The sequence below is a fragment of the Siphateles boraxobius genome, unplaced genomic scaffold (genome assembly GCF_051911475.1).
Source record: "Siphateles boraxobius isolate OS27281-9 unplaced genomic scaffold, OSU_SipBor_1 29, whole genome shotgun sequence".
NCBI classification, from domain to species: Eukaryota; Metazoa; Chordata; class Actinopteri; order Cypriniformes; family Leuciscidae; genus Siphateles; species Siphateles boraxobius.
In genome coordinates, this window is record NW_027508908.1 from 21,443 (window position 1) to 49,183 (window position 27,741).

General features: G+C 39.2%; 1 protein-coding gene across 1 annotated transcript; it reads left to right on the forward strand.

Annotated features, from left to right (window-relative positions):
• The first annotated feature begins 359 nt into the window (after nucleotides 1–359).
• vps54 (VPS54 subunit of GARP complex) lies at nucleotides 360–26,932 on the forward strand. The gene is made up of 23 exons (XM_077245793.1): nucleotides 360–488; nucleotides 5,682–5,864; nucleotides 7,203–7,444; nucleotides 8,417–8,498; nucleotides 8,865–8,899; nucleotides 9,548–9,679; nucleotides 10,664–11,049; nucleotides 11,707–11,833; nucleotides 13,046–13,153; nucleotides 13,563–13,615; nucleotides 13,745–13,841; nucleotides 14,809–15,137; nucleotides 16,295–16,421; nucleotides 17,169–17,350; nucleotides 18,264–18,376; nucleotides 18,848–18,911; nucleotides 21,417–21,522; nucleotides 21,663–21,750; nucleotides 23,539–23,660; nucleotides 23,770–23,850; nucleotides 24,325–24,432; nucleotides 24,512–24,606; nucleotides 25,411–26,932. Exons 2-23 carry the CDS (start codon nucleotides 5,711–5,713, stop codon nucleotides 25,514–25,516), a joined length of 2,937 nt encoding a protein of 978 aa, XP_077101908.1. The 5' UTR covers nucleotides 360–488; nucleotides 5,682–5,710; the 3' UTR covers nucleotides 25,517–26,932.
• The last annotated feature ends 809 nt before the right edge of the window (nucleotides 26,933–27,741 follow it).

The window sequence follows — 27,741 nt, forward strand, 5'->3', positions numbered from 1 at the left end:
TAAACAGGATATTATACGAGGGTGTCAATGCATGCAATTCTTAAATTAACTACCATTGAAGATTTTTACAAGCAGTTTTGCTCTTTAAAGAGTTCAATTATCAATATATAATGATCAATCTTTTTTTGAAAACAGAAAAAGAGGCTATTTCTTTAAAGAATGTAAAGTTTTTCAATGAATAGTTATAAATATAAACGTAACATGAAAATGTTTTTTGACTTTATCTCCAAAATCACACATCTTTGGCAAAAGTTTGGGGATAAACTCTTTTCACAGAAGTAATGAATGATTGCTGACGGAGTGAGATTCGTATAAGCGTTGACAAAACATCTTGTAAACCGGAAGGATCTGCGTTGCGCGCGCAGTGCATCATGGGCCGGTGACCGGCGGACCGCTGAGTTGTGTGATATGAGCCTCACATCTGTGAGGATGTGAACGGGATCTGATGATATTATGAACGCCAGGAGCTGCTTTATTTCATAAAACAGGTACTCGCCATCGCAGACACACACGGCAGTGTTTATGAGTGAATGAGCGGGGCTTTAATGGCGCTGAAGCGGGTGTTTATTATTATGATTAGCGCTCAGGCTAGCAGCGGATCATTACGTGTAACACACAATAACAAACTCTACTTAAAAAACTAATGTATTTACTGTCAAACCAGCAGAAATTACGCATACATGCCCTTAAAATGCTTATTTATTCGTATGTGTGTCAGTTAAAGCCATAGTTGCGCTTAAGTGATTTGTTTTGCTTCTCACATTTAATTATATCAGGTATTATTAATGATAATTATGTGTTAATAATAATTCATATTGTAAATATTCATACGTTAAAGCAGGTTGTGTCTCCACTTGACGCTAAAGCGAAGATAATGAAGGGGTGAGCTGTCAGTCAATGGTCAATACACCACTATAATTTATCATAATAATACAATAAATGTGTTTAACTTATTGACATATAGGCTGTTTAAATGTAGCTTTATTGTGAGTTAATGATTGATCTGTCTGATTTGATTTGATCAACTCCCAGATGCTGAACTCATCTGTCACGTCTTATCCATTAAAAAAACGTTTTATTCATTATATCAATATTTACTATGTGCGTGTTTGGGCAAATTCAGTGCAAGGACATTTAATTATTTGCACATGTCTGGTACATTAAAAAGTGTATATTTTATGCAGTGTTGGGTGTAATGTATTACTAAGTATTTTAATTACTTTTCCCTTGAAAAAGTAAAGCAAGGGACTACTTTTTCTGTATTAAAATGTACGGTTACTTCTGATGGAGCTGCATAGACTATAGAACAATTATATATATAAAACAATAGTGGACCTAACACTAAAACTTTCTCCCTTTACACACTTTGGTCATTTCAAGAATAATTTATTCAATTATATATTGTTCATTTGAAATAATCAAAAGTGCAGTTTCGTGTCTATCCTTGTTTTGTTCAACTGGTTGCGGTTTAAATGGGATTAAGAAAGTAATTAGTAATAAGTGATGCAATACTTTTTAGCAAGAGTAATTAGTATAGTAATCTAATTAATTACACTGTTGATGTAATTAGTAGCTAGTAATGATTTATTTTTTAGTGTAACTTACCCAACACTGATCGTATTGGATAATAAATTCCCTCTTCATTAGAAATTGAAACGTTAAAATGTGTTTTCTGTGAAGCTAGCTGATCGAAATATGTATTGTGAAATGTTCAAGATAAATAAGTCCATCAAATGTGACATTAATCAGTTAATCTTGCATATACTAGTGACATTTAACACAAAATCAAAACAAATCACTGAGACGTTGGAGCAAATTGTGCTCAGTTATCATAAAAATAAATGCAAAAACAATTTTTTTCCCTTCACATATTGTTGGCCTATAGTTTTGTATTATTTCTGAATATATAATGAATAGTATATGCATATTATTCAACTATCTAAGAAATACTGCCATTAAATGCTTTTGGTTTTCTCTTACCACTAATGAGGATTTGGAAAAAACAAGTTGCTCTAATCGTTTTTCTTTACATGAAGTGTAGTTTTGTATTAAATACAATTTTCGAAGTGGAATATGTCCGGAATAAGTTGGTGACAGGCTTCACTCGTGGGTAAAGTTGTGCTGAATGAATATCTGTTTAACGTGAGTGTTTTGAGTCTCTGATGCTGCAACTCTGGGGAGTGTGAGTGATTTGAGTCTCTGATGCTGCAGATCTGTGGAGTGTGAGTGTTTTGAGTCTCTGATGCTGCAGATCTGTGGAGTGTGAGTGTTTTGAGTCTCTGATGCTGCAGATCTGTGGAGTTTAAGTGTTTTGAGTCTCTGATGCTGCAACTCTGGGGAGTGTGAGTGTTTTGAGTCTCTGATGCTGCAGATCTGTGGAGTTTTAGTGTTTTGAGTCTCTGATGCTGCAGATCTGTGGAGTGTGAGTGTTTTGAGTCTCTGATGCTGCAGCTCTGTGTAGTTTGAGTGTGTTGAGTCTCTGATGCTGCAGCTCTGTGTAGTTTGAGTGTTTTGAGTTTCTGATGCTGCAGCTCTGTGTAGTTTAAGTGTTTTGAGTCTCTGATGCTGCAACTCTGGGGAGTGTGAGTGTTTTGAGTCTCTGATGCGGCAACTCTGGGGAGTGTGAGTGTTTTGAGTCTCTGATGCTGCAGATCTGTGGAGTGTGAGTGTTTTGAGTCTCTGATGCTGCAGATCTGTGGAGTGTGAGTGTTTTGAGTCTCTGATGCTGCAACTCTGGGGAGTGTGAGTGTTTTGAGTCTCTGATGCTGCAGATCTGTGGAGTTTTAGTGTTTTGAGTCTCTGATGCTGCAGATCTGTGGAGTGTGAGTGTTTTGAGTCTCTGATGCTGCAGCTCTGTGTAGTTTGAGTGTGTTGAGTCTCTGATGCTGCAGCTCTGTGTAGTTTGAGTGTTTTGAGTTTCTGATGCTGCAGCTCTGTGTAGTTTAAGTGTTTTGAGTCTCTGATGCTGCAACTCTGGGGAGTGTGAGTGTTTTGAGTCTCTGATGCGGCAACTCTGGGGAGTGTGAGTGTTTTGAGTCTCTGATGCTGCAGATCTGTGGAGTGTGAGTGTTTTGAGTCTCTGATGCTGCAGATCTGTGGAGTGTGAGTGTTTTGAGTCTCTGATGCTGCAGGTCTGTGGACTGTGAGTGTTTTGAGTCTCTGATGCTGCAGATCTGTGTAGTTTAAGTGTTTTGGGTCTCTGATGCTCCAGCTCTGTGTAGTTTGAGTGTGTTGAGTCTCTGATGCTGCAGCTCTGTGTAGTTTGAGTGTTTTGAGTTTCTGATGCTGCAGATCTGTGGAGTTTGAGTGTTTTGAGTTTCTGATGCTGCAGATCTGTGGAGTTTGAGTGTGTTGAGTCTCTGATGCTGCAGATCTGTGGAGTGTGAGTGTTTTGAGTCTCTGATGCTGCAGATCTTTGGAGTTTAAGTGTTTTGAGTATCTGATGCTGCAGATCTGTGGAGTGTGAGTGTGTTGAGTCTCTGATGCTGCAGATCTTTGGAGTTTAAGTGTTTTGAGTATCTGATGCTGCAGATCTGTGGAGTGTGAGTGTTTTGAGTCTCTGATGCTGCAGATCTGTGGAGTGTGAGTGTCTTTTGTGTCTCTGATGCTTCAGATCTGTGGAGTGTGAGTGTTTTGAGTCTCTGATGCTGCAGATCTGTGTAGTTTGAGTGTTTTGAGTCTCTGATGCTGCAGATCTGTGGAGTGTGAGTGTTTTGAGTCTCTTATGCTGCAACTCTGGGGAGTGTGAGTGTTTTGAGTCTCTGATGCTGCAGATCTGTGGAGTGTGAGTGTTTTGAATCTCTGATGCTGCAGATCTGTGTAGTTTGAGTGTTTTGAGTCTCTGATGCTGCAGATCTGTGGAGTTTAAGTATTTTGAGTCTCTGATGCTCCAGCCCTGTGTAGTTTGAGTGTGTTGAGTCTCTGATGCTCCAGCTCTGTGGAGTTTTAGTGTTTTGAGTCTCTGATGCTGCAGATCTGTGGAGTGTGAGTGTTTTGAGTCTCTGATGCTCCAGCTCTGTGTAGTTTGAGTGTGTTGAGTCTCTGATGCTCCAGCTCTGGGGAGTGTGAGTGTTTTGAGTCTCTGATGCTGCAGATCTGTGGAGTGTGAGTGTTTTGAATCTCTGATGCTGCAGATCTGTGTAGTTTGAGTGTTTTGAGTCTCTGATGCTCCAGCTCTGTGTAGTTTGAGTGTGTTGAGTCTCTGATGCTCCAGCTCTGGGGAGTGTGAGTGTTTTGAGTCTCTGATGCTGCAGATCTGTGGAGTGTGAGTGTTTTGAATCTCTGATGCTGCAGATCTGTGTAGTTTGAGTGTTTTGAGTCTCTGATGCTGCAGCTCTGTGGAGTTTAAGTGTTTTGAGTCTCTGATGCTCCAGCTCTGTGTAGTTTGAGTGTGTTGAGTCTCTGATGCTCCAGCTCTGTGGAGTTTGCTGTGCTGGTGTTTTTGCTCTCTGACTCCACGGCAGCTGAAGTCAAACCACAGCATGTCGGAGTGAAACCTCAGTTCTTTCGTTTCTCGTTCTGAATGACTAGAAAGCCGGCGCATGTCATGCTTCTCGTCGACCGCTCAGCTGATCTCTATCTCAGATCTCACTAGTTCACACTCAGCTTACTCTCTATCTGCTCACTCAGGTGCGAGATGCAGTCCAAACATCTGATTAAAATGATTTCACAGCCCTCACAGCTGCAAGGACGTTCTGTTTGTGTGTGTGTGTGTGTGTGTGTGTGTGTGTGTGTGTGTGTGTGTGTGTGTGTGTGTGTGTGTGTGTGTGTGTGTGTGTGTGTGTGTGTGTGTGTGTAGTCATCTTCCTCTTTCTGTTTTTCACTCTTACTCAATTGTTTTTATAACCGGTGTGTTTTTTTAGCACTAGTACATTTAAAGGGATAGTTCACCCAAAAATGAAAATTAGCCCATGTTTACTCAGGTCATCCATGATAAAAGTGCCCTGGGGGGGGTTAATAAAGGCCTTCTGAAGCAAAGCCATGCGTTTGGGTAAGAAAAATATTCATATTTAACACGTGACACAGTCAAATAACTAGCTTCCGGCCAAACTAAATATCAGCAGTTCATTGCATTACTCGCATAAGTTGCGCTTTAGACTTAAGTCAAATCGTTTGGCCGGAAGCTAGTTAATTTACTTTATAAAGTTTTAAATATGAATATTTTCTTACACAAACGCATCGCTTCACTTCAGAATGCCTTTAACCCCCCAGAGCAGTGTGGAGCACTTAAATCATAGATAGATGCACTTTTATGCACTTTAAAACAGAAACGGACATTCCCTGCCATTATAAAGCTTGGAAGAGCCACTACATTTTTTAAATAACTCCGATTGTATTCTTCTGAAAGAAGAGTCATATACACCTAGGATGACTTGAGTAAATCATGGGCTAATTTTCATTTTTGGGTGAGCTATTCCTTTAAAAGATCTTTTATAGAGTTGTATATAATATTTTAAAGAATTTATATTTATTATACTGTTTTTATATTATGTTGCCGAATGTTGAATCTTTATCTGCCTTGTTTTAGACTGTTGAGCTGAAATAGGCAATACATTTAAATACAATTATTATGTGTTTCTCAACCGTTTTGTTTAAGAGTGAGTCACCAATCAGATTAAAAGACTAAAAGACCGGTGTTTCCTGTGCTGTGACAGGATGTTGATGTTTTTCTCCTCTTTCAGTCAGCCTCATATGTGAGGGATCCGTAGTGATGTCCTCCAATCCGATACCTCAGTCCAGCGGAGGAGGAGGAAGAGGCGCCGGCCCCAGCGACGGGCTCTTCCGGAAGCCCCGGGACCCTTCGGCCCCCAGACACTATCGAACCCCACGCTCCCTCCCGGACGTCTGCCCTAAGGAGCCCACCGGTGAGATCTCAGTAGCTGGGAAACGTGCTCTTCCTCTGAAAAACGCCACGTTACATGATATGGATGGAGTGTTTTATGAAATTTGGGACGTATGTAGATGCTGACATACACTGCCTCCATTCTGACAGGAGGATTTTGGTAGTGCTTGTGTTATCTTTACTGTTATTTTCAGTACTTTATTTTCTTTTTATACTACAAGGGCTGTTGAATGCTTGATTCTAATAGGTTGACGAACGTTTTAAGGTGTGCAAGTATTTTCAGGGAAATGCACGGGTAAAGTAGTTCCAGGCAGGTCTTGATCACATTATAGTTCCATATCACTTCACCAAATGATTTTAGTTATTTCAAAGGTCCTTACAGCCGACAACAGCAGAAGGAGCAAAACCCACAACGACACTGACCCAGCAAATAAATATAGTAAACAATAGGATAAAAATGCATTTTAGCATGTATGGAAAGCACATACAGTACGGACACACTACCGATTTTATCAGTAAAATAGTTTAACAACTTAAAAGCTACATGACATTTCTCACAAGCGAGAGAGAAATGTCCGAACACTGTTGTGAGACGGCACAGACTCAGGTAATTCACACACGCTTAATTTCTTTCTTTCTCTCTCTCTCTCTCTCTCTCTCTCTCTCTCTCTCTCTCTCTCTCTCTCTCTCTCTCTCTCTCTCTCTCTCTCTCTCTCTCTCTCGCTCTCTCTCTCTCTCTCTCTCTCGCTCTCTCTCTCTCTCTTCTCTGTCTCTCTGTCTCTCTCTCTCTCTCTCTCTAGAACTGCATTAATAACTGCATTAGACGGCTATCAGTGGCTGAAGTCTCTGTTACGAGCTGTAAAATAATGTTTTGGAATTAGCAAAGGAGGCTTGGGATGAGATGTGTAAGAAATTAGTCCCACCAACAAGAGCGTTTTAAGAACAAAAAACTGACAAATGTCTTGAAATGCAACATCTAAACAATGCCTTGAGGTGTGGAAACCGTAATATAAGCAGAATAGTTAATATTATAATAATCCTTTGAATTATTTAGAAACAATTTTCACTCAGAAATTGCTTGTAAATTTCACAAAGAAATGGCAAATAACAAATTTTAAATAAGAAATAAATGTTCCAAATGTTGTTGTTGTTTTTTAAGTGATGCCATAGAAGGTTTCCAGAAGAGCCTTTCATTGAACAGTTCTAAAAAAGAACCTTTAGAACATTTTAATAATCTAAAGAATCGTTTGTGGAATGGAAAGATTCCACGGATGTGAAATGTTCTTCATGAAACCGTCAATGCCAATAAAGAAACGTTACTTTTAAGAGTGTAAGTGAACAACCGTCGTCCTCTGTGCAGGTGAAGGCCGTGGCCTCTGTGACGGGCCGTCTGTAGTGGCCGACCAGCACCGCTGGACTGTGTATAACTCTAAAGTGAACCTCCCCGCGGCCCTGAACGACCCCAGGCTGACCAAGAGAGAGTCCGACTTCTTCACTAAGACGTGGGGCCTGGACTTCACCGAGACCGACGTCATGCCTTCGTTCTACTTGCCCAACATCACCCGAGAACATTTCAGCTCCTACCTGCAGGAGACAGCTCAGGTGACACATCTCAATTATTGAGTGAGTGAGTGAGAGAGAGAGAGAGAGAGAGAGAGAGAGAAAGAGAGAGAGAGAGAGAGAGAGAGAGAAACCAAACTGTCATGTTTCCCCATCATGTGATACTGACAGCTAATGATGCTCTAATAACTGCTGTTATTGTTTAAAGTCCCTCTGTAGTCAATATTTGTATCCCTTAAAACTCATCTTTGATCACCGAAATGACATATTTAAACGTTTTTTTCCTTGAAAAAAAAATTATTCATGCCTTAAAATAGCTTGAATGTAACTCTACACCCTTGCCTCATTTAGTATATGTTCTATGAATATGCAAATGAGCCCCGCCTCCACTCACTCACACCAGCTCAGAGATCCACTCGTTGACGATCACACGTTGATCTGATTGGTTACAAGGTAGTTTGTGACGTCAGAAACACCAGCGATTTCAAACCGTGTTTTTGAGGCTGTCTTTGGTTCACTGCAGTTTTAAGGAGAAAATACTCAGCAATGGTGCCTGTTGACTTATGAATTTGTACATGGTTTTTCTTAAAGCACATTAAAAGCACCACATAGACATATAAACAACATTAAAAGCTGGATTTACACCAATGGGGGATTTTAAAATAACACCATTAAATCAGTTTTTGGAATTTAAAGTTAAGCAGAAATGGAATAAACGACTATTAAATAACACAAAATGCATAAACTTGCTGTTTAGCTCGGTGTGTGTAGACCTGCGTGTGTGTCGTTGTTAATCTCACTGTGTATTAATAGACTTTGAGGCTCTTAAAGCAGAGAAATGTTTCTTTTGTCTGGGTTCCTCGTGTTTGTCACTCACGGGCTCCAGACTTGTTTGTCTCTGTGGTTTTCAGAAGGTTAAATGACCCTCATTTTCCACCGGCTGAACGACCGGCATTTCCGTCAGAGGAACGTCTTCTGTTTTTAGGTCTCTCATGGTTTGTTTGTGTCTCTCAGAGGGAGAAGATTCACGAGCGCTGTAAGAACGTTTGCCCGAGCAAAGACGACCTGGCGGTGCCCACCATCACCAATAATCACGGTACGCTTCACTGAATCAGCACACAAACATTTCATTTAATATTCAACAATATTACTGACACCATTATAACGAGAACTGAACTGAGCTGGACGATGACTTTTTTACTTTTTTGAACTTTTTTACAACAAAAATGATTCATCACTGAATTTACTCAAGCTGGACTGTGATGCTATTTTCTTCTAGAAACAAACTTTTGTTGCATTATTTTCCTGTTATCTCGGTAAAGCTGCTTTGAAACTGAATCCGTATTCTAAAAAGCGCTGTATAAATAAACGTGACTTGACAAACACACACTGTATTACAGGGGAGGAACTCTAATGATTCTAACGTTTTGTAATGTGTGTTTGTGGCTCATGTGTGTTGCAGATAAAGCCAGGGCGGAGCTGGATCAGGTGCCCAAGGTGAGGACTGAAGACATACTGTGATCCTGAAAACACACAAATATGAAGCAGCACAACTGTTTTCAACACTGATAATAATCAGAAGTGTTTCTTGAGGATCAAATCATATTAGAATGATTCCTGAAGGATCATGTGACACTGAAGACTGGAGTAATGATACTGAAAATTAAGCTTTGATCACAGGAATAAATTACATTTTGCAATATATTCACATAGAAAACAGCTATTTTAAATTGTAATAATATTTCACTGTTATTTCAGTATTATGACATTGACGATGAGGCGAGAAATTCTTTCTCTTATGAGAATTTAAGTGCACAGGCTTTTACCTTTTTGTTTATTTTATTGTCTTAAATCCAAGTTTGAAAGGTTGTCGTTCATTTTTACTGGAAGAGTTTTTTTGAAATGCAAATGGAAAAATTGAATGAGAAATTGTTCTCAATTCGAGGCCACAGTTCGAAAAGGGCGAATGTTTCCTTGCCTGTTAATTTTGATCTCTCTCTCTCTCTCTCTCTCTCTCTCTCTCTCTCTCTCTCTCTCTCTCTCTCTCTCCTCACTCTCTCCTCTCTCTCTCTCTCTCTCTCTCTCTCTCTCTCTCTCCTCACTCTCTCCTCTCTCTCTCTTTCTCTCTCTCTCTTTCTCGCTCAGATCTTCATGAAGCCCGAGTTTGTGCTGAACGATCCGGCCACCTTTAATGCTGTGTTGCCGTGGTCTCACTTCAGCGTCGCCGGGGGCAAGAACAGCCGAGATGTTGCGTCGTCACGGTTACTGCAGGAAAAGGTGCCTGTCTGTCACCATCAGCAGAACCAATCAGCATTAGATACTATTATAGTTTTTTAAATATTTTCATTTTTTTTTTTTACATTTTAATTTGAGTAATTTTGTTGTTTTGTTGCGTCTTTTTTAATTTTTATTAGTTATTGATATTAGTTATTAAATATGTCCTTATATATTTTTTTTTTCATTTTTAGTCATTTTAGTACTTCAAATTAAATAAACAAAAAAAAGAGAGAAATTATACTTTGGCAACTAGCTGAAAATTTTTTTTTTGTTTGTTTTAAATATATTTTATTTCAGTTACTATTTATTTCAAGTAAAAATGTACTTTTTTTATGGTTTTAGTTTTAGTTAATTATAATAACCCTGCTACCGATAATTATAAATAAATTTTTCCATACCATTTTTTTTTACCACATCTAAAGCCAAAATACTAATTTACTTTATGTAAATATTTATTTAAAGTTCAATTTTACTTAATATTAACTTGGTACCAAAACCAGGATATTTTAAAAAAAAAACAATTTTAATACATCTAAAGGCAAAATGCTATTTTACATTAATTTTAAATGTAACATTTTAATATTTTTTTTTATACAAATATTAACAATTTGGGTATTGCTTAATTAAGTAAATATTCCTTCTATTTTTTCCAAGGAAACCTAAACATTTAAGACTAGTTAACATTCAAATAAGTAAATAAACAGCATGAAAAATTAGGCAAATTAAAACAATAGAGCAAATATACAAATGAATTAAGGCTCTAAAGCCAGCTTTCACAGACAGGGCTTAGATTAAGACAGGATTAGGCTGTTTAAGTAGCTTTTATAAACATGCCTTAGAAAAAAACATTACTGTTGTGCATCTTGAGACAAGCTTTAAGATTTATCAGTGCAAGTTGCTTTCAGTTAAAACATGCATTTTAGTCTGGGACTAGCTCAAGCCTTGTCTGAACCAGAGATTAATGCGCTGTCTGTGTGTCTGTAGTTGAGTCACTATCTGGACGTGGTGGAGGTGAGCATCGCTCGGCAGATCTCTCTTCGCTCCGAGGCCTTTTTCCACGCCATGTCGTCTCAGCACGAGCTCCAGGACCGGCTGCGAGAGACGGCCGACTCCGTGGCTAAGCTCCGCGCTCGTACCTCCGCCATCGACCGAGTGATGTGCCGCGGGCCGCTGCGAGCGCTGCGGGACGCTCTCACACGCAACAACTGCGCTAAACTGCACAATAAGCTGAAGCTGATGGCCGCGGTGCACCAGACGCAGCCCACGGTGCAGTTACTCCTCTCCACATCAGAGTTCGTCGGCGCGCTCGAGCTCATCGCGACCACCAAGGAAGTTCTGCAGCAGGAACTGCAGGGAATACACAGCTTCAGGTGCGCAGACACACACACACACACACACACGTTTACTAGGAAACATGCTGATAAGAAACAGAAGAGAGTGGCCTGACAGATCAGGATGTTGAGATGTTGCAATTTACAGTCAAAACTAAATGTATTCAACATTTCTCATATTATCACGGTTTATTCGCTGGAAAATGGTAATAAAATATGTCAAGAACTCAGAGTTATCAATTCAGTTGATATTTCACTGGTTTTGTCCATCCTTCTGTTAGACTGTCTCACAAATGAATTATGTTGAATATGTCATCTGTTAAATGTAACTACACAATTAGATGATACCAGTTTAGCTCAACCGATTACCAAGCAATGCTTCATCATGTTCAGTCTGTGCTGTGAAAAGATCGCATTAGCAATTAAAGAAAAAACACTTCAGCAAAACATGGTCAGCTCAAAGTGTCTGAATAATTTTTGGTCCCAAATTTGTATGAATTTTACTGCATGACAGTCCACGGCATGACATTTTTTTGGGTATAATATCTCACAGTTTACTTTATTTAGCAATCCTCACTTACAAAAATGGACTACTGTATAGTGTCCTGCATCCACTAGTAAAAAAAAAAATCTTGTGTCTGAATAATTTTTGGTTTGACTATGTCCTGTTATTTGTGTCTCTGTCTCTTTCCGCAGACATTTGGGCTCTCAGCTCTGTGAGATGGAGAGGTTGATCGATAAGATGATGGTGGCTGATTTCTCCACATACGCCCAAAGCGACCTCAATCGACCCTTTGAAGAGGACATTCAGGTCATGGAGAAGGTCAGACCTCTTTCACATTTCATGAGGAATCAAATGTTGTTTTATTTCCTGAAATAACAGTGTTCATTGTACTATTGCAACTTACCTTATCTCTCAAAACACAAAACTTCCTTTTTTAACTTCGAGTTAAAAAAAACATTATTGAAACTAAACTGCAACTTCAAACTGTTCATCTTCTGTATAAACAATTATTTAAGTAATCAGGCCGCATTAATTAGAAAAATACAGTAAAAACAGTAATATTGTGAAATATTATTACAATTTAAAATGTTTTCTGTTTGATTATATTGTGAGATATAATCATTACTCCAGTCTTCAGTGTCACATGATCCTTCAGAAATCATTCTAATAATGATTTGATGATCAAGAAACACGTATGATCATTAACAGTGTTGAAAACAGTTGTGCTGCTGCTTCGTATTTCCTGAAAAAACTCCATGATTTGGAAACTCCAGTGTTTATTTGAAATACAATCTTTTGTAAAATTATATCCTAACTGGGACTTTTGATTAATTTAATGCATTCCCGCTGAATATAAGTATTAACTAAAGTATTAATAAAGTATTTTTAACTAAAGTATTATAAAGTATTTTTTATTATATAAAAAAAAAAGTCTTACTGACCTATAACTTTTGAACAGTAGTGTAAAAAAATAAGAGGAAAAAAAAAATCAATCACTTGAAAGACTTTTCTTTTTTCATCTGAAAACCCAGGCATGTTGAGATTGGCGCACAATTGTTTCACAAATAATGTCATTTCAAATGCGAAACTGAACTCTCCAGGAAATGTCATTGCTGTGGCACCGTCAGGTTCCCACAAGCAGACCGCAACAGCAGTTTCCAGAAGTGAAATAAGTGCAGCTCAGTGAACCAGGTCACATGACAGTGCTCTGTCAATCAGGTCCTGTTTGTGTTGGATGTGGGTCAGTGTTGGGTTGAGGTTTACAGTGTGGGATTTTCTCACACAGGTCACAAAGCAGCCTGCAGCGTCAGGAAAGGTTGGTTATGTCGCTCTAAATCCCACGCCGACGAGTCAACCAAACCGCTGATTGCATTTAATTTCAATGACAGAACAAAAGCAGAGATGATGACGTCTTGTTTATCTTTAATTGGAAATTAAATCAAGAAAATCTCAACCGCATGTATTTATGGGTGGTGTTTTGATTTGCTTGTGTTGTGGTTACACATCTGAGTTTGTGTGTGTTTATTACAGGATCGTTTGCAGTCTCTGGTCTTTGGCCTGTTGAGACAGAGGAAGCTGGATTTCCTGGACATTTACAGTGACGAGATGATCCGCGCTGCCAAGAACGTTGTACGGCAGGTGAGGCACAGGGGTCATCTGACCAATCAGAGCAGAGTAGACCAATCACAACAGACTGGGTCATCTGACCAATCAGAGCAGAGTAGACCAATCACAACAGACTGGGTCATCTGACCAATCAGAGCAGAGTAGACCAATCACAACAGACTGGGTCATCTGACCAATCAGAGCAGAGTAGACCAATCACAACAGACTGGGTCATCTGACCAATCAGAGCAGAGTAGACCAATCACAACAGACTGGGTCATCTGACCAATCAGAGCAGAGTAGACCAATCACAACAGACTTTGATTGCATGTAAACCTGTATGAAACCTCAAAACCAAAATTAGGAGCCTAATGGCATAATAGAGGCACTTTACAACAAAAGAGAATGTTTCTTTGAATGATTTATCTTTCTTTCTCGACAGTGTGTTGAGAAGTCTGTGTCGCAGATCAGTGAGATTGATGCAGACACTGTCAAGTGAGTTCACATCCGCTCAGTATATCACATCACAGAACTGTTTATCACAGCTGACTGTGTGTGTGTGTGTGTGTGTGTGTGTGTGTGTGTGTGTGTGTGTGTGTGTGTGTGTGTGTGTGTGTGATGCAGATTTCATGAACAGATGCGCTTGATGACGTTTCATCAGTGGTTTGATCTGCTGCTGGATATATTTGAACACTTCATCCTGTTCCTCAAGAGGATCAAGGTAAATCAACTCAACAACTGCAGTGAAAACCCTGACAATACGTGTCATAAACCATCGTCTGGACATGGTATCGCATAAAAAACATAATAATAATAATTCATAATTTCAGCAAAATTTACTAGTTTCACTCCTCTTTTTGGCAGACGTCAACTGTGCCTTGCAGGCGGATCATTTAATGTTAACCAATAGTTTTAGTTAAAAACAACAGTGGTAATGAAACATTTTAAAGGGGTCCTATAATGCCCTTTTTACAAGATTTAAAATAGTCTCAGAGTGTGTGTGTGAAGTTTTAGCTCAAAATACCCCACTGATATTTTTTTATAGCATGTTAACATTGTCACTTTTTGAGGGTGAGCAAAAACGCACAGTTTTTGTGTCCGTCCCTTTAAATGCAAATGAGCTGCTGCTCCCGGCGCAGAGGGCGGAGCTTCAACAGCTTGTGTGTGTGTGTGTGTTAGCAGCTCTGATTACCTCACACACACTCGCTGAACATTTAAAAAACTTTTAGCCTTTTATGTTCGGACAAAAATGGAGAGACAACATGTAGAATGCAACAGTACATTTCTGAATGGTTAGTTGTAGCTTAGCATAATCTTCATGATCATCTATAAATGCATTCTCAGGGGCGGGGTTTATGTAAATTTTGGGGTTGGTGATGTTGCTAACCCGGGAGGAGTGTGTTGTAGTCCCTACCAGCTGTTTGTTGTAGTCCTTAAAAAGTGATTTCTGTAAAAGAAAATGTCTCCCTTTGCTTTGAACTTTGAGCGTCGTAACTTTGGAGATGTTGTTTATGCTCAAACAGCAACATTACACACTAGGTAAAGTTAAAAAAGTGAAATCATAATCAACATATTATTTTATACTGGAGGCCGAACTTGAACTTTAGCCTCTATTTCCAAGTCAAAACGTTGTAAGCTCAGTGATGCATTGGTCCTCTGCAATGCAAACTCACACGTGTTTGTTTCAGGCTACGCTCAGCGTCATCCGTAACGTGGTGCTGGAAGTGCTGGACAGCAGCCAGAGGAGTCGGATAGCAGACGTCACTCCCGCAACTAATCATTCCCACGAGGACGAGGAGGATTCGGGAGTTCATCACTCCGGGGAGGCGGAGCTTGCGTATCTCACTCACGAGGGGCTGTTCATCAGCGACGCGCTAAACGAAGCACAGGCGAGAGCACAGACGCGCACTGAGACCTGCGGGAGCGACTCGGCCTCCGCAACCACCGAATCCTCCTCCAGCAGGGAACACAACTACAACACTACCTCCTCCCCGCCCGGCGGGGGCGCTGCTGCTCTGTGAGTCTCTCAACTCGCTGTCTATACTGTCTAATGCTTTTCATTTACACTACGAAAAGTTGCAGGTCAATAAGATCTTTCATGCTTAGTACTTTGATTCGGCAAGGAAACATTGGCCATGTTTACACCTGGTATTAAGATGCGCTTTGGTCAATTGGATCACAAGTGGACGACACTAAATACAAGTGTAAATACAGGTGTAAACAGGGTCTAAAGCGTTTTGAGCTCGACCACTTCCAGAGGAAGTTGAAAACACATTCGACCGGATTGCTTTCGTTGTGTAAACATGTGATCGAATGTGTTCAAACAGCCACAGAAGACCGTCTTCTCTCCGTCTACTGATCTAATGCGTGAACATTATGGGAAGAGCTCTAGCCAGACGGGATTTAAACTTTTTAAACTGTCTGACCAAAACACATCTTAATACCAGGAGTAAACACGATCTTTAAAATTGATAAAAAGGGACAAATCTTTAACATTATAAACATCTTACCTATTGTAAAAAAATTCTGAAGGATCATGTGACACTGAAGACTGGAGTAATGATGCTGAAAATTCAGCTTTGATCACAGGAATAAACTACATTTTAACAATATATTCACATAGAAAGCAGCTATTTTAAATTGTAATAATATTACACGATATTACTGTTTTACTGTGTTTTTGATAGTTTTTCAAAATAATATTTTGCATACAGAAATTAAAGCCTATTTTAAGACACTCAAAATTGTATTTTTTTGTGTGAAGTTTTCATAACAATTCAGCACAAAATATCTGGCCAAATTCTCATTACTGAAATGCAAATTATTCTGGACATTTTTCTCAATGTTATACAGTAATGAAATGTTCTTGAAATTCACCCTGATTTGAATGTAAAGATAATCCTTTTGTTCATTACTGTAATGGGAATTTGGGCATAAATATGTTAATTATAAAGAAAACAATGTCACAATGCTAAAAATCTTTAAACAAAGAATACATTTTTTTCATGCATAAAAAATCTATTTAATGTTAATTTGAATTTTTGGGGTGAAATACCAACTAGACATGTTTTTGTTCCTTTATATGGCCTATTTAAGATCCTGTGTGTGAAAATGTGAATAATAAACATCTGTCAGCAGGGAAAGCATCATTAATGTGTGTGTTCTCTCTGGCAGGAGTGAGGACGTCATGCCGTCTGATCTGGAGTTGGGTCGAGTGGCCAATAACGTTCAGGAGCTGCTGCACACGGCCTCAGACGTGTGTCACGATCGCTGTGTCAAAGTGCTCATGACCCGAGCAAAGGTAAACATGCATGACACGCTTCAGTTCTGCACACACCCGGACCGGTTCGATCGGTTCATCGGCTCACTGCGTTCAAACCCCTTAAATCACTGAATTCCTTCCTAAAAATCACCCGAAGCCCTAAAATTATGCTTACTTTTGTTTTGTAATAGAAAAATAATCTTTTCAATTTTTTATGTTTTTTTTTTCTTTTTCTTTTTACCTTTAAATGACTAGATTTGATCAATATATAATAAATAAATAGTAATTTAAGCTCATTCCTCACATTCTTTTAACTTAAATTCAAAATAACTCACAATTTCATGCATAACCCTTTTAATTCAGCTCAAAATATCTTACATTGGGTGTCTCTTGTGAAAAAAAACCCATCTATAACATGATATTTCATGACTCTATTCACTAGATGGCTTTATAGCTCTAAATGGAGCAAATGAGCTGTTCCTCTGAACTAAATTTTTAGTGAAGTTTTAGCATATTTAGTTTGAATTGAGCATTTTTAGGTTTTTCAATGTGTACTGAAGCATTCCTCGCAGTCCATTCATTCCTAAGGGGGTCAAATTGACCCGCAAAGGAAGGATTTGTTACTTTTTTTAATTTCAACCACAAAACTCCTCAAATCCATCACTTTTTTCGTGTGTGTTTGTAGTTCAAGTGCGACAAAAGTCCTAGGGTCTTGAACCCCTCTGTTGAAAACTCAATTTTTTAAAATGAATTTCGTGTCAAAAAGTTGATGATCTGTTTCTGCAGGACGGCTCTCTGGAGCGCTTGAGCTCGGCGGAGTTCGTGTGTTTGAGTCAGGCGGTGGAGTCTTTCGTCCAGGACACTGAGGAGGAGTGTGTCCGGCGCAGCATGAGCCTGAGGGGGGCGTTACAGAGTCAGGCCAACCGGTTCGTGCAGCGCTTCCACGAGGAGCGCAAGACCAAACTCAGGTACAGCTGCGAAACAAACCATGCTTTAGGCCACGCCCACATCAGTCCGGATACATTTGAAAACGTCGTTTTCATTTCAGTAAAAACACTCTCCGTCCACAATAGATAGGACTTGATCTTGGATGCCTGAAAAAGCTTTGCAAATATGGCAGCCGAGTGACTTTTTGATTTGGATTCATTGTGACATCACAGATCACATGACTCTAATCCAGAGGTCTTCAGAACTGCCCTTAAAATTTGATATCCAAAGCTACATCTACATTAATCCGGATACATCTGAAGATTTGGCGTTTTCGTTTAAAAAAACGCTCTCCGTCCACACTAGCTCACTGAGATGATACAGACGGAAAAATAAATATTAAAGTTATCACTCAATTCTTCTGGCAGGATCATTTCATTTAGCAAAATATCTCCTCATTCACAACATTATATGTTTGGTCTAAAACGCGACAGCTCTCATGTTTTACCGCAGGACAGCAGATGCGAGTGAATTTTCTGTCATCTTTGCAGGACTGTGATATGAAGAGTTTGCAAAGTCACATTTTAGCAACAGTGTGAAAGTGAATAGCACTTAACAGGCACAATACCGGCATAAACATGAATATCTATTGGTACAATACGAGTCACATGACTAAACTTGTTTTTAAATACCTCCGTTTGGACAGTCCACACTACAACACGAAAACAGCGCTTTCAAATTTATCCACTTTGGAGAGTGAGGAAAAAGATGTGTTTTCAAACGTGAACGTACAAGACCTAAGAGTTTGAAGAGCTGAATGCTTTGTGTGTGTATGTGTATGTGTATGTGTGTGTGTGTGTGTGTGTGTGTGTGTGTGTGTGTGTGTGTGTGTGTGTGTGTGTGTGTGTGTGTGTGTGTGTGTGTGTGTGTGTGTGTGTGTGTGTGTGTGTGCAGTCTGCTGTTAGATAATGAGCGCTGGAAGCAGGCCGAGGTCCCGGTGGAGTTTCAGGATCTGGTGGACTCCATCGCTGACGGACGCATCAGTCTGCCTGAACGCAAACACACGGGTACGAAACTGCCTGGAACTATTGCAATACATTATTTGATTCGTTTAATAATTTTTTTTAAATTTTTTTTTTACAGTTCAAATACGGTGTCCTTTATTGCAGTTTATTATTCAAATTTCAGTTTGGTAAATGTATGTTCAGAGTTGTGATTTTTTTCCTCCATATTTGTATGGATTTCTATATTAATTATTTACAAAAACATTTTTTTAAGCAGAGGCTCTGTTCTTTCGTTTGATATATAATGCATGTCCAGATATTCACACAACAAAATATTCTGGTGCCCGTTAAATTTCTATAAAAATGATCCAAAACATTGGCAGGGAAAGAGTTAACAGTACAAAAGAGTTTGTTTTTCTTTAGATTTTCCCTTTTTTTTATTTTATTTTTTGTATTTGCTGGATCACATTCCTTCGTCCTTTATTATTGCAGTTTATTGTTTGAGTTTGAGACGTGTGTTTTGTGTCCCCTCAGTGTGTGAGGACAGGAAGCCCAGTGAGTTTCTGTGTGTCGACGGGCAGAAGTACGCTGTGGTCGGGTGAGTTGTTTTCAGCTCTTCCTTTCACCGGCGGCGAGTTTCCCTTCGTGACCTTTATAAGTGGCAAGAACACGTGCAAGAATAATAAAGAAATTTCAAACAGACTTTTAATCACTCTTCAAACTAGATCTGATCAAGGGGTCTTCACCAGATGTGCTATAGGTCATACAGGTTTGATCTTTGCTTAAAGGTGAAGACCCGACTATATGCATGTTTTGTAAGATTTCCCTCTCTGTTAAACATGTTTTATTGGACTGTCCTGGGTTTAAAGGCACACTATGCAGAAATTCAGTTTTTGTCAAACAGCGCCCCCTAGAGTCGCTGTAGAGTACTTGTATTTAACATTATTCACAGTCTCTGCTCTTTAAAATAATAAAGTATCCTACCGCGTTTGATGGCTTAACGTTTTACATGATTGCAGCTAAATTAAAAGTAAATAGCATATAGCCTAGAGCTTAGATTCTCTGCCCGAGCCCGACCCGACCTGGCCGGACCGATATTGCCCGCCAGTATGCTCGGGTCGGGTCGGGCCCGTGATCAAGCACGTCACGTGTCACGCGCAGCGTCTCCTCCACTCGCACGCTGTGCTGTATTGTGTAGCTTAAGTGCAACATGGAGCTTGAAGAAGTAAAGAAAAAAATTTAAATTAACTTTGAGCAAGTATGAAGGAAAGTCGGAGGTATGGAAATATTTTAAACTAGATCGTGGGCAGTGACAACATATGTGTTGGCATTGTTGAGTGCAAGTGCGGCGCGCTGCTAGAGAGTCTGTACGTGTTGTAGCCATTAAATAAGTGCATTTAGTTTCATATTTATTAAAATATTATAATGTTATTTTTTTCCATCTATGTTGATTATGAAAGTGAACAGAGTAGATCGGAGGATGCAGCAATATCAGGAGACATGGAGTGGTTCAGGCATGATTTTGAACACTTCATTATGTTTTGTTTTGTAGAAAGCCTTTCTTTAAAGTGAATTTCGTTTTGTATAAATTGTATCTTAATGTTAATAAATTTTTCATCAACCAATTGCCTGGATTTAATAAATAAGAAGCAAATATAGCAGGCAATAATCATGACATGGAGGCGCCGGCGAGCCGCGTTCACCGTAGCACGTGAACTGGAGCATCTCATCGTAAAATTAAATCAATTCTCGGCACGCTTGTCACCGAATTTACTAATCCACATATTGCTTGTTGCACGCACACATATGTCGAAATAACATTATTAATAATAATGAATCTTTAAGAATATTTGATTGAATGCTGAATGTTGTGCTTGTTCGATCTAATAAAATTAAAACTATCATTGTGATAATTAAAATAATTGAATATTAAATATTAAGTGGCCAATTTTTGCACATTTATTAATAGTATTTATATAACATATATATATATAAAATTGCGCAGCTCCACACTGTCAATGGTCTAGCACCCAAATTATCTGTCGTCGCCCCTGGTTATAACGGCCCACGTATTAAAATAATTCGGGTTTAAATCGGACTCGGACTCATAATCACAGTTAATGTGTCGGGCCGGGCTGGGCTCGGACACAACGTGCTCGGGTCGGGTCGGGTCGGGCTTGATTTTTTGGGAACAATCTAAGCTCTAATATAGCCTATGTATAATTTCATTTGTGTCTTTTGAGTGTAATGTAAACATTACAAAATGCCAGATGACATCAATAAAGTTACATGTACGTCGCATTATTTCATAACATTGGCCTTTATGATGTTGTTAGACATGATTAATGCAAATTGCGCTCGTTTACACTATTTACAAAGTGTAGGCTTATTTACGTCCTGTTAATTATGTGAGATAAATGACAACTGTTCTCATGATAACCGCAGGAATCAACTTTAACAGTGAAAGCCTGAGCGAGTGGGACTCTTGTTCGTTTCCTTTTCCTAGACTCTTCCGACCGCGCCGCCTTTGTTTCTTCCTTCGTCGAGTCTGCCATCACGTCTGAAATGTGTGCTAGTGTAGTGTCTTCCATAGAGGGTGCTTCATATGTTGCTGATGTATGTAACGTTGTGATTCTCGCAAGATTTGACGGGGCGCCACCTCTCAAACTTGGTGGTTTTTCAATGCCCACCCCCTCCCCCCCGCTATCGGGAAGATCCGCACTACTACCAGTTTGTTTACCATCAAAATGACTTTGAAGCTGTTATATTAAGGTACAAATCTTGCATAGTGTGCCTTTAATACAAGTAGAATGCTTGAAGTTGTGAACTTATGAAGTTATTGCACGTAATGACTTATTTAATAAGATTATGCCTGAAAAGGGTTTGGATTTTTTTTATCATATGTTAATTTAAACAAATGTGTATAATAAGGCTTGTTTGCTTGGTTTTGTTGTATTTATATGATATTTGTATTTTTGTAGTTGATTTTTTGCTATGGAAATAGCCTTAGATGCTGACATGGCATTAAATAAAATTATCCATCTATCCATTTATCCATCTATCTATCGTGTCCTTTAACCTTTGACCTTGTGTCCTCTGATAGGACGGTGCTGCTGCTGATCCGGATGATTCTGGAGTATTGCCAGTGTGTGAATGACATTCCCTCCATCACCACTGACATCCTCACGCGCCTCACCGACCTGCTCAAGGTGTGTGTGTGTGTGTGTGTGTGTGTGTGTGTGTGTGTGTGTGTGTGTGTGTGTGTGTGTGTGTGTGTGACCTTCACTTTCTTCTGATGGAGTGTGACATCACTTGACTGACAGGTTGTGTCTTGTTTCCGTGGCGACAGCACTTCAACTCCCGGAGCTGCCAGCTGGTGCTCGGGGCCGGAGCCCTGCAGGTCGTGGGCCTGAAGACCATCACCACCAGAAACCTGGGTAACATCTCATTCAGCAGCGCCCTATATGAACACACACACACACGCTACACACACTGAGCACACACTACACACTGAACACACACACTACACACTGAACACACGCACTACACACTGAACACACGCACTACACACTGAACACACATTAAACACTTAAAAAATTTATTAAAGAATAACAAGTGAAATAAAGAGCAAATCTTCAGGGTGTCCAAAAGGCCAAAATAACAAACAAAACGAATAGAAAAAGTAAAAGGGGAAATTAATAACTTACTCAAATAACAAAAGAAAATACATTTATCTTACCTAACTCCCTGCCCAAAAACAGAGATCAAACAATTTACAAAATAAACAAGGCAGGACACCCCTACGCTCCACACTGTTAAGATGGTTTAGACATTAGGAGAACGGTTCAGAGATTATCACAAAATGCACGTTCACTTGAACTAATCAAAGTTTCTAATACACAATTTGATCATCGGCCGGAGGAGGGATTCCGGAGCTCTCAACCCACGTGCGACCGAACCAAGAATGAGCTCCCAGACGAGTGCCAGCAGCGTCCTTATAAAGACCACGCCCTGACTGGACAACCAATGGCGTTCGTTCACTTCAATCATTGGGCAACCTATTAAAAATCAGGAAAAAAAAACAAACAAAAAAAAGAGAGAGAGAGAAAAGGAACAGAGCAATAAAGAAAATAATTAGCTACACAGACACAGGTCGTAACAACACCGAAGAAACTAAAAACACACTAAACACTGAACACACACTGAATTCACACACTACACACTGAACACACACACTGAGCACACACTACACACTGAACACACGCACTACACACTGAACACACACACACACTACACACTGAACACACACACTACACACACACTGAACACACACACTACACACACACTGAACACACACACACAACACACACACTGAATACACACCGAACACACTACAAACTTAACACACTAAACACACACTGAATTCACAATGAACACACTACACACTTAACACACCAAACACTGAACACACACTACACACTTAACACACTAAACACTGAACACACACTGAATTCACACTGAACACACACTACACACTGAATTCACACTGAACACACACACTACACACTGAACACACGCACTACACACTGAACACACACACTACACACTGAATTCACACTGAACACACGCACTACACACTGAACACACACACACACTACACACTGAACACACACACTACACACACACTGAATACACAATACACACTGAACACACTACACGCTTAACACACTAAACACACACTGAATTCACACTGAACACACACACACACACTACACACTGAACACACATTAAACACACACTAAATTCACACTGAACACACATTACACACTGAACACACTAAACACACAATGAATTCACTCTGATCACACACTACACACTGAACACACACACTGAATACACAATACACACTGAACACACTACACACTTAACACACACTGGATTCACACTGAACACACTACACAGTGAACACACATACTAAACACTGAACACACACACTAAACACACACTTACACACTCTCATGGCTCAGTTTTAATGAGGAGGGGATGATATTTGTATTCTGTATGGACAAACTGTAAGACCTGCAGAAATACAATTAATAAAGTCAGGTGGTTTTAAAAACTGCACATGTACCTGCTGATATCAGTGGATTTAAAGCAAAAGATTTCAAGCCATTCACACAGTTGTGTGTGTGTGTGTGTGTGTGTGTGTGTGTGTGTGTCCTCAGCTCTGGCGTCTCGCTGTCTTCAGCTGGTGGTTTCCTACATCCCTGTGATCCGAGCGCACTTCGAGACCAGACTGCAGCCCAAACAGTACAGCATACTGCGCCACTTCGACCACATCACCAAGGTACATGCACACACACACACACACACACACACACACACACACACACACACACACACACACCCTACACACTAGCGTGTGATGCTAACAGCTGCTTTCACTCTCTCTTCAGGACTATAACGACCACATCGCAGAGATCTCTGCCAAACTAGTGGCCATCATGGACAGCATGTTCGAGAAGGCTCTGTCTAAAGTGAGCGATATATACAGTGTTGTGTGTAACTCATTACAAGTAACTTGAGTTATGTAATCATATAACTATATTACATTTCACAAATATACTTTATGTATTTAATCTCACTTTATTAACCAATGTCTTTGCTTCTGACCTTCAATGATCTAATTCAGGCATGCTAATAAGCAAAAATGGCTTAAATTAGAGTTAGAAATAAAAGTGTTGAACTTCTTGTTGAAGGGCCATAACATTTGCCAAAAATATAACTTTAGTTATTGTTATTAAAAAAACAAACAAGCAAGCCCAGCCCAGGTGAGCAAAAGTAACGCAAAAGTAATGTAACGCATTACTTTTCATAAAAAGTAACTAACGCAATTAGTTACTTTTTTGGGAGTAACGCAATATTGTAATGCATTACTTTTAAAAGTAACTCTCCCCAACGCTGGATATTAGTGTGGTTTATCACAGCTAATCCGTGTTTCTCCTCTGCAGTACGAGGTGAAGGCGCCCATGCCGTCGGCGTGTTTGCGTAACGTGTGTAAACAGATGGCCAAAATGCACGAGGCCATTTATGAGCTCTTGCCGGAAGAGCAGACGCAGGTGAGACACGGCGAGTGTTTGAGCCGTCAGCATGAACACACACTCCAGACTCCGGTGTTTATCGTGTGCTTGTGTGCAGATGCTGTTCCTCAGGATAAACGCCAGGTTTAATCTGCATCTGAGGAGGCAGTTAGCTCGACTGGGGGTCATCAATGATGGCGGACCGCAGAACGGGTGAGTGTTCGTGTGTGTGTATATATATATATATATTATACTATTCTTTATTATTATATGGATTATATTTATTGTGTTTTAATAAATAAATAATTATAATAAATTATACTATTCTTTATATATATATTTAAAATAAATATAAACTATATATATATATATATATATATATATATATATATATATATATATATATATATACTAATTATACTATTCTTTATTATATGTATATATTGATTATATTTATTGTGTATTAATAAATAAATAATTATAATAAATTATACTATTCTTATATATATATATATATTTAAAATAAATATAAACTATATATATATATAATTCACATATTTTTAGAATTAATATATGTAAATAAGTTATATAGTATTAATATATTAGTAGTTATATATAATTATTATATTTGTAATTTTATATATTTTTTCTATACATTATTTACACACACACACACACACACACACAGTAGTAGTTCTGTATTTTATATCTAAATGAAAAAGTGTATATAAACATTATTTACTCGTACATGTAAAAAAATCTTATTTCCTTTTCATTTTATATATTAAAATGTGTTTGTGTGTGTATATATATATATATATATATATATATATATATATATATATATATACTAATTATTTCATTACATTTATATTTTTAAAAATGTATATTTTATGCTACAAAATAAATACACATACTTAATTTTTTCTTTATAATTGATTTTATATATAATTAATATATTTAAATAATTATTTCCTTGCAATCTTTGATTAAACAGATGAGGTTTTCTCTCTGCAGGCTGGTGATGGTGGACGTGGCGTTTTACTCGGAGAACGTTCAGGCTCTGCGCTCTCTCGAGTGTTTGGACTTAAACATGCCGGAGATCTGGGAGCAGAAAAGGTGATGACGGACATCTCGTCCTGGCCAATCAGGCCTCTCCGTCACGGTGACCTGCCCCGCCCCTGAGCAGGAAGTGAGGTCAGTGGGTGAACAGACTCAGGACTCAAGCTCAAGTTTGTTTTTTTAATACCTCCGTGACACTTGAGCAGCACCTCGTGTCCCACCACCTCCTGTTTCCCCGATGAGAACGCACTTTTTTTAAGCGCCTCGAGGATCACCTGTGATGTAGAAACGTCGATACTAACAGGACGTGCCCGGGAGGGACCGACATTTAGTTTTTTTTGTGGAGACCAAATCAGGACAAGCTTGTGTGGTTGACCAATCGCGGCTGGGGATTGTGGGTAATATGTGTTTTGTTTGTCCTCAGTGCCTCCTTCAGCACCGCCACTACAGTGCAACTATCCATTCATGTGCAATCCTGTCTGATTAGTATTGTTGTGAATATTACTGAATTATTTAATCACTGTCAGATGAATCAAAGAATGGTTATTTATTTTAATTGATTTTGTTGTTGATTTATCAATCATGTTTTCCTGTGTGTTTTTTTCCCCCCAAGTAAAGCTTTCAGGTGACAACTAGGGTTTTAAAACACATTTTTCTGACTTGGTATTGGTTTTTCCATCAATATGATTATGATTTTAGTGCCTGCTCTTGGTTTTCATGTTCAGGGTCAGTGAGTTAAAGTATTAAAACTCTGGAGGGTTAAAGATCAAGGATTCTTGTCCATTTTTATCACATTATTTAAATGACGGTGTGTCTACAGGAGAAGATCTTCAGACCCCCCAACTAATTCAGATAAAGCCTTTCTCTGTTATAATCAGTACAAAAACTAGTCAAGATATTGGTTACACTTACTCCCAGGACCAAAATACCTAATAATGCATAATTATAGAAAGTAATTTACCATGAATTATAAAACTGTCCTTGTTCTTGCAAAGATAAGAATGAATATTCATGAAGAATTCTTTCACTATAGTGCAAACTAGAGCAACTTCCCTAACATCCACAGTATTAATGTGACCCGCCTCTTCTCCACTGGTGATCTATATAAATGGAGGCCTGTGATTGGCCGGTATGAACGGAGAATGTGAACATGTTTTCCCAAATCATGTGTTGTTTTGCTGTGAGCTTTTGTCATTGACGGTGGATTTCTGTCCGAGGGGATCCATGTATTATCTTATTTAACACCTGTGCTGTCCGGTTCAAAAGTGCCTAACCTTTAATTTGGTGTCGAAGACGACTTCTGACCCAAACGGTCCATCTGTGGGGTAGAAGTGCCTGATCTGTGTGTGTTTCGGGCCCTCGCTGCTGCTGATGCTGCGAACCAGAAGAAATACACTGATGGGGAATCTATTGTGGCATGCTTGACCTTTCAAAATATGGCACTTTTTATTATTAATAAAGCCACGGTGAACATAAACACTGATTTTGCGTATTACTTACAGACTGGGTTTCCAAATCTAGCCGTCTGCCCGGTCCTAAATAACTGTTTTGGGACAACAAACGTGCTTGAATAGTCATATCATATGATCAAATATAAGTGTTAAAAATTAGCAATTTTAATCAGTTGGTACATTTTACAGAATGCACATTTTCTGTATGCATGAGAAAATGCATATACTGTATATATTTGACAAAATGTGAATTCTCTTCCTTTCAATGTGAATAATGAACTGAAAGTAATATAAAATATGACTGCTATTTTTATTCTATTTGATCATGCTGTCAAAACATATATATATTCAATCATTTTCTGTAAATATATATATATATTTCCTAGGTTATAATTATAGTTGTAGTAGAACCTCTGATTCAGGAGGAACAGTGTGTTTTTCGTCCCGGTCGTGGAGCACTTGACCGGCTCTATCCCCTCTCCAGGGTGCTGGAGGGTTCATGGGAGTTTGCCCAACCAATCCACATGTGCTTTGTGGACTTGGAGAAGGCATTCGACTGTGTCCCTCGCGGCGTCCCGTGAAGGGTGCTCTGGGAGTATGGGGTCCGGGGCCCTTTATAAGGGCTGTCCCTGCGCAGCCAGGGGCCGGAGGGTGTCCGGTTTGGGGACCACACGATTTCGTCTCTGCTTTTTGCGGATGATGATGTCCTGCTGGCCTCATCAGACCAGGACCTTCAGCATGCACTGGGACGGTTCGCAGCCGAGTGTGAAGCGGCTGGGATGAGAATCAGCACCTCCAAATCCGAGGCCATGGTTCTCAGTCGGAAAAGGGTGGC

What these genes read in the sequence shown, in the direction of transcription:
- vps54 (XM_077245793.1), top strand. Translation starts at nt 5,711, where the DNA reads ATGTCCTCCAATCCGATACCTCAGTCCAGCGGAGGAGGAGGAAGAGGC. An exon ending in TGTTCCTCAAGAGGATCAAG is followed by an intron (nt 13,842 to 14,808) that starts GTAAATCAACTC and finishes TGTTTGTTTCAG; the next exon opens with GCTACGCTCAGCGTCATCCG. An exon ending in GCCTCACCGACCTGCTCAAG is followed by an intron (nt 21,523 to 21,662) that starts GTGTGTGTGTGT and finishes CCGTGGCGACAG; the next exon opens with CACTTCAACTCCCGGAGCTG.